Raw genomic sequence first — 12,519 nt, 5'->3', positions numbered from 1 at the left:
ATATGTATATATATATGTATGTATATATATATGTATATATGTATATATATATATATATATATATATATATTGCAGATGTGCAGCTTGCAGCTTCCTGGTCTGAAAGCTGTGAATCTTCAATGTCATTACAGACTCCAACGCTAATTAACTTCCTATCCTGTTTATTTGACACGCTTTGTCTGTTGTCTGGAGCCGAGCAGAAATAATGTCCACTCCGGTTGATTCCGTCCTTCCATCCTTGTGAAAAGGACCCGGAGGGTTTTGTACAGATCACATATATTGAGTCTGTCAGGTTCTGCATTACATCGCTCAATCTCTGTGGCTTTAAAGTCATCAAGACTAGACAAGCATTTATAATCTACCTTTCAAACTGGAACCCTGCGTCCATTTTGACTTGGTCTGTGGGAGTGAACGCTGGTGAAAACCTGATTCAAGCCCAGTTTCTAGTATGAATGTCTACTAGACTGAAAATCAGATAATATAGTGAACATTTGTGTGTGATCTGTGAATCGAACTCGTCAGCATACATGGTGCGAGTGTGAAACCTCAATTTGCATGTGTGAAGTGACTTGGCTGGGAGCGACGACTCGGGTCATTAGAGGAACATTAACAGTCATTAAAATCATGACGGGATTTTGTTCATCCCTCAGTAGAAGCGGAAGCTCGTATCTCTGCTGCTCGTTGGCTCGGAGCAGCAGCCGACTGCACGGCTACGTTCAAGGGCGCTGAGCTGCTTTCATTAGCACAGCGGAGCATATAAATGATTCAGAAAAGCCGAGAGGATCCAAGGCTACAAACTTCCTTTTACTACCGCTCTTTTACTACGTAGAAAACGAGGTCACCCTATTTGCTGCCTTGATTGCTCGCGAGAAGCTCGAGTCGACGCCGAGCCGCTTCACTGTCGATCATTCAGGTCAACACTTTGCATTTCTTCTGCGCTCAAGTGACGTCGCCATGCACACACCACAGTGGTGCCCGTCAGGCTTAAAATTCATGAAACCCAGCCGTCAGCTGAGTTAAAATGTGGTAAAAGTCTCAAACACTGTGCTGCCATTCAAAGGAGAAAATGTGTCTTTTCATTTTATTGGCAAAATACCATTTATTAATGTCAGAGTAGAGACTGAGTTCCATGACATTTCCTTTTTTTTTTCTTTTTTGCTGCTGCTAAAAACATCTATTCATTGCGTCATATCAGCTCTTACCAAAGCTGCTGTGTATTGTGCTGCTGGTGAGGGGAGGACACACACACACACACACACACACACACACACACACACAGAGAGTCTTACACAAAGGCTGACAGTCACATCAGGAAATGAGGCGGCATAATTAAAATGCATTCACTCCTTGTGTCGTTTAATTGAATCTCCACCCAAACGCACCCCACCCCCCATCGCCCCATCCCAATCCTCTCAACACCCCCACATCTTGTACACCATCCTGGCTCAGAGGCAGAGCTCAGCATCCCCGTCCCCACATCCCTTATTCCAGCACCACCACTGCTCTCCAGCGCCTCCTCCGAGACAGGACCTCAGTTGGTTTCCAACACAGCTGCAACGCTCTGCTCTGATTTGCTCTTTTCCAGTAGCCATGAGGGGCTGCAGGTCATGTGATCAGGAGAGCTGAGGAGAGTCCTGTGGTTTATTGTGGCATTTGTATGATGGCACAGTCTAACCCATCCTTCATTACGCTGTTCTCTTTTCACTTCATGCTATTGTTGATGAGTCGAGGGACTCGCCGTGTTGACTGACCTTTGTGTGATGTAATTGGCCGTTTTAGGGGCCACACGGCGGAGTATTGGCTGACGCTGTCGCCTCACAGCAAGAAGGTGCGGGGTTTTGGGACCCTGTCTGACCAAAGGCCTTTCTGTTTCTGTAGAGTTAGCGTGTCTTTAGTTTCTGTATATTATTCCTGACGCCCTGTGTCCGCCGGGATTGTTCTAAAATGGTAATAAAATGGTAGACAATGACAGAATGAATGCATGGGCCACTTTATTAGGTACACAGGACAGAACAGTGACACCCAGTGTGCATGGTCTTCTGCTGCTGCAGCTGCTTCAAGGTTCTACTTGTTATGCATTCATGGTTTTCGTGATTATTTGGGTCACTGTTGTCTGTCTATCTTTCGGAAGCTGCCAGGTCATTCACCTCTGACCTCTGGTCTCTACGAGACACTTTCTCCCAGCGAGCGGCACCTCACTGGATATTTTCTCCCGTTGCTCAGTGAACTTGGCATGTTGAAGGTTTGGTGCCACAGCTTTCGACCCCTGATGAAAAGCACACCAGGCCGGTCATGTCGCAGGAGAACTTGGCACGTTTTGAACCAGATCCAGCTGGTTTTTGTGAATATTTACAAAACCAGGATGAATGTTAGGTCCAGCACTTTGAGCCAGAGACAAATGCATGCAGTGGAAATAATTCCTTCTATGCCAAGGGCATCCAAGTACTACAACACCAATGGAAGAAGTGTGTAGTGTTGATCACGGGGGAGACGGTGTTGAAAAGAAAGCCACATTTGGTCAAATTTGACCGTTGCATCATGGACAGACTATGAACTTTTCAACCCGATGCAGTCTCACCATTAGATGTCACTAATTCTCACACAGTGGCATCGATGCAGCTCAGTGTCGTCATTTTAAAGGCCTTACTTTCTCACCTTGTCGAGGTTATAGCCAGAGCACATACGCATTTAGTTTCCAAGTGTGTCTTTATTCATTCACAAGCAGATTTAGAGCGCGCACACACACCCACACCTGCACACACACACACACAGTGGAGTCACCTGACAGCAGGTTGAGCAGATGCTGTGCCGAGCGACACGGTCTGAACAGGACAGCTTGTCCCAGCGTTGCATCAAATCCCCCCCAAATTACAAATATGTCCCAGTTTTCACAGTGAGTCACACAGAACGACATCCCTGTTTCCCTTACATCTCATGGGCTGCCTGAGATTACGCCGCTCTGAGAATGTGAAAGAACCTTCCCAGGCCTTCTTGCATGTAGACGCTGCTGCTGAGGGGATAATAACTGTGTACGCTTCGCCCCCCTGTGGAGAAGCCATTATGATTGGTTCTGGCCTGATGAACTGTGGGAGGCTCCACTCTGGTGAGATAGAGGAAGACATCACACACACACACACACACAGAGGCGTACAGTGAGAAATGAATCTAATTAGGCTACATCACGGTGGTATTGTTTAGGCAGTGGGACAACTGCATGTCTGTGATTTCTCTGCAACCTCTTGTAATTTGTGGAGTCCAGAAAGATAAACATTCATCCCCCGCCCTCGCCGCTCGGGATGGAGGGGGAGTCTAGTTAAAGGGCATTTCTGTAAACACAAACACCCACACGCACAGAAATAAATGCACATGCATGCATATAAACAGTGTGTGGAGCAGGACCAGAGGGATGACTCAGACGGCCACGGGCAGAGACTGGCTGGCTCTGCAGAGTCAATTAATGTGTAACAACTACTGCGAGGAAAAGAAATACGTATAAATGACACAAAAAACACAGTAAATGCACTTTCTTTGTACACGTCTCTTTTGCCTCGGTCCTTTAATCAGATCTTGTTTCGTTATATGTGATGCACAGAAATCCGACTTGGCAGTAAAACCACATGCAAAGACTCTTTATCCGCAGTCTTTGTTGCACATTTATTTCCACATGTCATTGTGTTTTCAGTTTTGTATTTCGCCTATTCTTAGTCACGAGTGTGAATCACATTTGCTTTTACGTGTGTGTTCTTGTTGACTGAAATGGGTCATTGTGCAGCTTGCCCAAAGCGTCAAGAATAGTAACATGCTGTTTTTCATTTCGTTTCTTTTTTCCCCCTTCCTTCTGTCAAGATGAGGACTTATCACCTCGTGCAGTGGGATGAACAATGAATAAAGTCTTTTAAAGGAGAAAATATGAGCCGCAGATGAGAACAAATAAACTTAAAAACCGACTGTCAAAGTGCCCCACGAAGTCCTGAAAATGAAAGCAGCAGCGTTGTGTCTCTCAAATCAGCGGTGGCAGATAATCTCTGAATTAACGTCACACGCACAGCACAAGTCACGGTGCAAACGAAGAGGCAGGAATTGCGTTTCCTCTCCAGTAGTACGTCATGTATACGACCACCAGGGTGGCTGCAGTTAATGTGTATAAATAGCCCTGTGATATTGTTATGTAGGCCACACACCAATGTGGAACAGGCTATTAAATAAGTAATGCTTACTGGGGATTACCTCTGCAGATGATATTCTCTTCCACGCTTTTAGCAAGTGTGCATGCTTGTGCTTGTATATCGTACATGTATGTAACCGATACAGCATCATGTCACTGAATCCATCGGGGGGTTCTTATACCATGAGATATGATGTGTGGGATGGAGGAGGCGTGTCTGGTTGCTCATTTCGACCGGTGGCTTTAATCTCATTTTATATCCTGTGACCACGCGTCAGATCACCTCATAGCCATCACTCCCAAGATAAATCACTGGTTCTAATCCAGGGATTATAGCAATAATATCATACAGGTTTGTTGTTAGAGTCCATGTGTATGGTCGAGTAGAGTATAGAGCTGCATGATATTAGGTAAATATGCTAAATGTGATACAAACTAACGACTCCTCCTTTAATTCCTCTCTTTCCTGGGCGTGTCGGGGAACTACAAAAAGGATGTCGTTCAAAATGAGAAATTATCTATCTACCCATCCATCTATTTAATATACAGTCGTAGTAATGTAATATAGTATACGTGAACATGTTGTAGGTTAGTGTGTGTGTGTGTGTGTGTGTGTGCTGATCCACTTTAGTTAATCAGCTGACAGTCAGTTCAGTATTGATGTGCGGAGGCGAGCGTACTGTAGCCCAGCGAGTGAGTGATGATGGGAATATGACAGTAAGTCACTACGTTCAGCCGTAACTCACCAGTCCAATAGCTTTAATGGACATGTAAAGACCACCATGGTGGATACAGAGACGACTGACTCAGCTGCAGCTGCAGCCGTCATCACTGTGAAGGATCTGCGTGAGAGCGTCGCTCCACGTAACTGTCACACCTTATACTGTGGGTGGGAACAAAAAAGAAGAAAAGAATCAGGTCAGATTGTGCATTTTGGGGCACATCTTCCTGAATGTGTCACTCGCAGAGGGAAGTTCTCGTTAAGGTGTTGGCGGCGTCAGTTTTTCTCATCTAGCTGAACACTGCTCCTCTATAAAATCATCTCACAGCTGTTTTTTAGGTTTACACCTTTTGTTGCGCTATATTATTGTCCCACTGTAAATTATAGTTTAGTTAAATTATAGTTAAATTATATATTGCACGCAAAATGCTGAATTTTATTTTTGTTAAAAATATTGACGATTGAATGCATAATAATAATCTATAGCCTTATAGACTGACTAATAGTACATTGTTTGAAACAACTGCCTTTTTTGTCATCTATATGAAATTAGGCATATCGTTTAATAAATGAAGGCTTTAAATAGAATCCTATCTGTGAATCTGCTTTAGTTATTCATGGTAACACATTATTAGATTATTTTTTGTGACTGTAATGATTTAATCAAGTTTATTGTGTGTAGTTCAGAATGATTGTGTACGTGTGTTGAGGACTTTCTGCCTCTCACGGCAGCTATATTTTATAAATGCATCGTTGTCATGTTTGTGTCTTATTGTGCAACTCAAAATAATACAACGCAGGGAGTGAAATGATAGCGTGATCAATATCTGCGTGCATGATTATTGTGCTTATACTTGACACTGAGTGTGTGTGTGTGTGTGTGTGTGCTGCCTTTGTGTCTTATTCCAGCAGACAGTGCAGGGAGAGAAAGCTGGATGTGGGATTTTGCAGATAATCTCCCGACCAGATGGCAAAACATCCCATATTCCTTTTGAGGTTCCCCCACGTGATTCCCTGTAAAAGGGGGAGTGTGCTTGTGGGTGTGTGTGTGTGGTGGGGGTACACATGCTCAGACTCAATTATGATTGGGTCACGTGACATGATGAGTGTGTATGCTAATAACAGCCATAACGTCACATTAATCCAGTGACCTGGTTAAGCCCCCAACTGAAGGAATAAGTGAGTGAGCGGGAGAGAGATGCAAGGAGGAGGAGGAGGAGGAGGGAGCTGCCAGAGAGCTGGAGGAGAGAGAGAGAGAGAGAGAGAGAGAAAGACAAAGCAAACTCCCTCTCCCTCTCTCTCACACACTCATTCACCTCCCCAGCAGCAGAGTGGAGAGGAGTGTTCGCTGAGAGAGGAACAGCATGGATAGTGGTTTCACACGGAGCAGAACAGGAGCAGTGAGAGGCACATAGGACCAGTGTGGAGCTGCTCTAACCTCACACACACACACACACATCACACAAGCTTCTTCCCTCACTCACACACACGCACGCACACACCCTGCCGCCAGGCTGGACGGGACGGCGAGGACTCCCACCTCACACCCTCACACACATGCTCACACACCCACGGACACACACATACTGGAGCGCACCATGGTGGTCCAAGGTGCAGTGACACCCGGGAGAACCCGCCGGCTGATGCTCAAGCTGCCGGTGGGGACTCTGAGGAGGAACAGTGGAGAGAGGGTAAGGATTCTCCTCTGTGACCATGTCTTGCATGTGTGTGTGTGTGTGAGTGGGATTTAAAATGAAGAAAGGTCCTTGGCTAATCCAGGGAACAGTATTAGGTCTGAGTTAGTGAAAGGCAAGTGAGGAGTAAAGCTTTTAATCTCAGCTGTGGACAATGATGGTCTGAGTGAGTTTTCTGTCACTCTGAATGTATTCCACTGCCACCCTCGGTTTTCAAGGTGACACAGTGAAGTCCCTGTGTTTGAGTGCACTTTGTCTGCCTGTCACTGAGACATATGTGAACTTCCTTTTTCCCACACACTTGGCATGAATTTGGCTTGTGTGTGTGTGTGTGTGTGTGTGTGTGTGTGTGTGTGTGTGTGTGTGTGCTGGCTGTCCTGCCAGAGCTTTGTGCATCAGTGGAAATCAGTTTGTCTGCCGGCGGCGAGGCTTGAGAAACCTCTGTGTTTGTGTGTTTGTGTGTTTGTGTAAATGTGGTGGGTGTGGGCTGCTGTGGACGGGAGATAACAGTTTCCAGCAACGCTCAGATGTGGAATGTGCGTTGCAGAGGGAACCTTTATGTCGCTTTAAAGACAGGCTGCGACCTGCCAGGTGATTCATCTCTTTTGCTCTTGAGCAAAGTTGTTTACTCCGCAAGGAAAGTGCGTGTGTGTGTGTGTGTGTGTGTGTGTGTGTGGGTGGGTGTGCAGTACATACAGTACATGCAGCTGTGATTGCATTTGTGTGTCTTGTAAAAACAGCGGACGTAAGTGAATCAAACATCTGGAGTGTGTGTCCAGGAGATGAATGTGTCAGACTCACTGCTTTCCCCACAATCACGTGGCACTTATAGACTCATACTGATAAGAATTTCATTTTGTGTTCATTTTGTGTAACATATATATATGTGTGTGTGTGTGTGTATGTACATATGCATTATGTGCCTTTTGTTTCATTGACACACCTCTTTGATTAAATGTGACTTCTTAACGCCATGAACTCCTCTGAGGCTCGTCGGTGGGTTTGTAGTTTCAATTCTCTTTGATTGGAACGTACGCACAGCAGAGAATGCAGCCTCACACACACACACACACACACACACACACACACACACATACTTTACTCATGCTGTCATGATTTACACATGAAACAGCTTTCACTTTAATAAGCACAGACATATTCTACTGTATATTCCCACACTGTGCAAACACAACACTATTCTTTCTTGTAGAGGACAACATACAAGGAATTAGCTTCTATTTCATTATTTCTACTCCAATGACCAGTTATTGTGCATCTACATGTGTTATCACTGGTGTGTGTTTGTTTACATGAACTGTACAATGTTCCTTGAATGCTTAACATGCTGTAGATCCCACAGAAGGGATGGATCTCGTTAGTTGCTCCCATTAGCTCAACACGTTGTGAACCCTGCATTACTTTCACTAGCTTCCATGCTCTGGGGTTGAGAATATTACTGTATGTATGTGAGCAGAGCCCATAGCTTTGGTGTTTGGGTGCAAAAACCAAGAAGAGAAAAGGTGTCAAAATGTGAAAAAGGAGACGATACAATCTAAAAATGAAAGCTTAAATGTGTAAAAAATAATAATAAGAGTAGAATATACACAATTTAAAATAAGAGCATTTAGACATGGGTCATTGTTGGGTGCATTGTGTCTGACACTGGGCAGAATGGCCTCGTCTGAGAGCTCAGCTTTGACGGTGTAGTATTTCATCTTAAATGCATAATGTAACATCATTTGATTAGCTAGCACTTCATCTGAATTTTTGCATAATCTGATTTCCTTCGATGTCACTCGAGCTGCTGCTTGGTGAGTTGAACATTGCGTAACTTCCGTTGCTTGACGTGGGAACAAAGTGAAGCCACGGACCCACAATGCACTCTGACATTTAAACTGAACATGACACCTCCACCATGTACATCAGATTATTCGGATCTCTTTCTTTTAGTCCAATTTTAGGCATATGATGTTGACATAATCCGATTAAAATCCACATCACAATCACACTGTAAACATGTAAAGAGGAAAATCAGATTAGGGGTGTTTGAAAAAGTTCAGTTCCTTTTAGGTCACGGTGTGTCATTCTACAGTGGATCAGTGGTAAATAGATTAACTGTGATCTGAACTGAAATCACTGTCACAATGATGCTTGATTGGAGGAAACTTCATATTCACTGTCCTTTCTGAGAGAGGTAATCGCTGCTGGTTGATTGGCAGGTGCCTCACCCACACACACACACACACACACACACACACACACACAGCCTACAAAATCACCTCAATTATCTTGGAAAAGTAGATTTTCTCACACAGTAAAGGAGCGTGGAGGTCTGTCTGTCTCCTGATTGCGTTCCCTTTCCCTGCCTCACGGCAGCCAGACTGACCGGGGGTTACTTGTCGTGATTTACATACGCCTGCTTGCGTTACTGTATTGTTGCGCCGGTAAAATGACTTGAATAGATGGATGTGCATAAGCTCGCCGTGAATGAATGGTTATCTATCAAACCACGCACCGACGGAGAGGTGCGTCCAATAAATCAACAAAGACATTTTAAACCCAGGATTCAAATCATCAGAGTGTCAGGTGAACATGGCTCAGTGATCTACTGCTTTCTTAGCCCGCTGTGTGTTTTTAAAAAGGCTGACTGACTCTTTGGTTATGACTGAACCTTCTCGTGTCCATTATGAAGCTTTGAAATACTTTCACTTCTAAATACAGCTGCAACGTCGTCCTGCTCCGACATGTCCTGTTAGATAATGTGTCTCTGCCTTATGTAACTGTGAGAGCTGCATACAAGAGGGCATATGTACAAGGAAAACGTCGATGCATCTGTATTCATAGGAGCAGAGGAGAGGGAAATAATGCAGAGGAAATGTTGTGCACATGTCCCAGTGAAATTTAAGCATTGAAGGATATTTTAAAGCTGCAGTGCATAACTTATTATTATAACCGGTTATTATTCTGCCACAGTTTGGTGTTCATGAACAGAAACCAAGTAGCATTATTTATTTGCTTCGTTCTTCATGTGAAAACAGGCTCTGTCAGGCAATACTATCAGACCTGACTGAGGGAGCGTTGGTGTGTACAGCAGCAGAGCAGGGGGGTATTTATCCTGTTAAAGTCTAACTAAACCCCTAAACCTCTTTTTATCCTGGTGTAAATCTTCACAGTTTGGTGTAAAGTATTGAAATTATACATATTTTTGATTAAAAAAGAGACTTATCTCACTGAGCACCTCACTCACAACTGCAATTCTATGTCTAGAATCACTCCCGGGTGATCCCTGGCTCCGCCTCTTACCTTTTTAACTAGTGAACAACTGGGCATCCTCTCTGCCACACAGACATGTACATATACTTCAGTTATACGTCTTTGGATTTTTACTCAGATGCTTAAGTTTAAATAAAAGAGTTGTCTTCCTGAAACATTGTGTCCAGTGACATAATCTGTATGCGACAATTAATAAAAACAGTTCCAATTTCAGTTTCAAAGGATTTCTATGAATTCATCATTAGTTTTTGGCCATATCGCCCACCTGTGTTTGAAAGTAAGAGAGATGAATTCGTACACTTTTAAACATGGATCCTCCATTTTGCTTTCCACCACCTCATCTGTGCCTTGTCACATTATTTCACTAACACAGATGAATTGTCTCATGTCTCTCTCAGAGGTTTCTGATAGATGTGGGCTTCTATCCCAGTTAATTGAGTAATATCTACACGGAGAACATAGCACTCCTTGTTCACAGCCCATGGCTATGACACATTTGAATAAGATATGTGCTGTGTAACCACAGAACAATAAAAGAAGGGACTAACTTGATTTATTCTCTTTATTTATGAGTCATTTTCGTCTTTTCTGTACCTCAAATCCTCTTTGTACTTTGCGCTTTTGTGACTCAAACGTCCCATCTTCAAATCTAGACTTGTGATGCCTCCGTCTCCTGTAAGCCTGCTTTATTACACTTCTTCATCCGCCCACTTTTGATAATTGTCTCTCGAAAAGGAACTCTCTGTTTTTTAATTTATGGTCTGGGGAAAGGGTTGAGTCTCTACGTCAGTTATCAATGTCAGCGTTAGTCTGACCAAAGTGCTGTACAGGCACACAAATACATGTCAGAAACAGGCAAAACAAATCAAACAGCACACTACAAATAAATATAGAACTATATATTATGATGAATAATAGAGAAGGCTGGTTCAACAGCTCATGCTAAATTGAAAGCCAAAGAGCAGAGACTTAAAGTTTTCAAGGGTTTAAGCTGCTCTTACATGAAAAGGCAAATCATTCACTTTTTGCACCTTGGTCTGGGAACATCCACGAGCAACTGCTTGGAAGTCGTCGTTACTCTGGCAGGAGTTTGGAGGTGGACCAGATCACATGAATAAGTTGGGGGCCAGCCAATTTAAAAGCTTAAAAACAAGCATTGAAATCTCAAAATCAATCCCGACCCTGACATTAAGCCAGTGAAGTGAGGACAAAACTAGTTTAATGAAGTCACGCTGTCTTTTTCCACTCAGAAGACGAGCTGCTGCATTTTTGCACTAATTGTATATGACGGAGAGACGACAGCTCTCACAGAGTCTAGTCTTGACTTAATAAAAACATGAATACGTCTCTTGAAGTCTTTTGGGGAGGAGGTAGGGTTCAGTTGTAGGATCCTGACTCATACTGTCAGCTTTATTATTTGTATCTGTGCTGAGAATGAATGGATTTGATGAGGTTTGCACATTTAAATTATCCTGACCAAATCAATTTGTATCACCAATATTATTGTGATCATGTCAGAAATGAAAACCTACATTATGACTTTCATTTGGTGTCCTTTCAGAAAATGTGTTCAAATATCCCAAAAAAGATGAGCTATAATACAAATACATTACCGAACAGTATTATGAAATGTTGTTTGGCTCCCAAAGTTTATTGTTATTGAACCCTTTATTGTGAAAAAATGCGCAAGATTTTCTTTATTCACATGTATCATGACACAAGAACATTCAAGTGTCGAGCGACATTTTATTTGTGTCAGTTTCTGTCGCTTTCTCGCCAGCGTTCGTCATTTCTATTACGATATTGTGACCATTTTGTGACAATTTAAGAGGCAGTAATTGAAGAATCTCTAGTAAAATCAGTACAATCATGATCTTGATGACAAACTACACAGATGCCGCTGACGGTGTGAAAATACAGCTTCTTTTCGATGACGTCTCCTGTACAGTGACAGGATTATTCCCTCATCCATAGTTCTCCTGATATCACATTGAGCTGCTCATGTGTTTTCTGCAAAATTAAGGCAAAAATCAACAAACAAGCTAAGCTTTTAATGTGAACGTGTGCTGGGGGAGGGGTTGTTGTGAACCAGACTAAAATAAAAACATTTCAGATTTCAGGAGGTCTGGATCACTCTCCAGGGAAACATGTTGTTGTCAAGGGCACAGCAGGAGGGCAGGGGTTTAAAAGTTTGGAGGCGGGGGATCACTGTCAGGAGAGGAGAAGTTCACACACACACACACACACACACAAAGAGAGAGACATGCTCGCATTCATGAGCAGGAGAGGAATGCAAACACACAATAGCTCGACTGTAATTTGCCACCATAGGCCTAGACTGAGAGAAGGTGAGGCAGGAATACTAATTGATCCTTGTTACCTTTTAAAGATCTCGTCAGAGAAGGTCAGAGCTGGACTCGGGCATTTGTGTGGGTCAGACGCTCGTTTCTCGTCACACTGATCCAATTGTCTCCATATTAGAGTCAGGACTCATTTAAGCAGCTGTAAAGTCGACATGGCAACCAAAGGGAACGACACTAAGATGCATTTCTCCTCCGAGGTCGGAGGGTTTTTTTATTTTTCCCCCCTGAAGCTGTACTTTGCCTTGCTGCACTATTGATTCCCTGACATCTCAACCTGCCCTCAGGACTGTAGGTGAGAGAGCT

At 43.4% G+C, this 12,519-nt stretch overlaps 1 protein-coding gene across 7 annotated transcripts in view; it reads left to right on the top strand.

Annotated features, from left to right (window-relative positions):
- The window catches only part of frmd4a (FERM domain containing 4A), a 129,487-nt gene that overhangs the window by 46,451 nt on the left and 70,517 nt on the right, over nt 1–12,519 (top strand). For 2 of the 7 annotated variants that reach the window (XM_044035681.1, XM_044035680.1), the window contains exon 1: nt 6,187–6,577. The exons of the other annotated variants lie outside the window; for them this stretch is intronic. In XM_044035681.1, coding sequence (XP_043891616.1) covers nt 6,485–6,577 — 93 coding nt within the window. In that variant the 5' untranslated portion in view covers nt 6,187–6,484. Of the gene's footprint in view, nt 1–6,186; nt 6,578–12,519 lie in introns of those variants that run through there. 7 annotated transcript variants of the gene reach the window in all.

The sequence above is a fragment of the Solea senegalensis genome, linkage group LG10 (genome assembly GCF_019176455.1).
Source record: "Solea senegalensis isolate Sse05_10M linkage group LG10, IFAPA_SoseM_1, whole genome shotgun sequence".
In the NCBI taxonomy this organism is placed as follows: Eukaryota; Metazoa; Chordata; class Actinopteri; order Pleuronectiformes; family Soleidae; genus Solea; species Solea senegalensis.
Note: the sequence above shows the minus strand (reverse complement) of the source record. Positions and strands in the feature narration are given on the sequence as shown.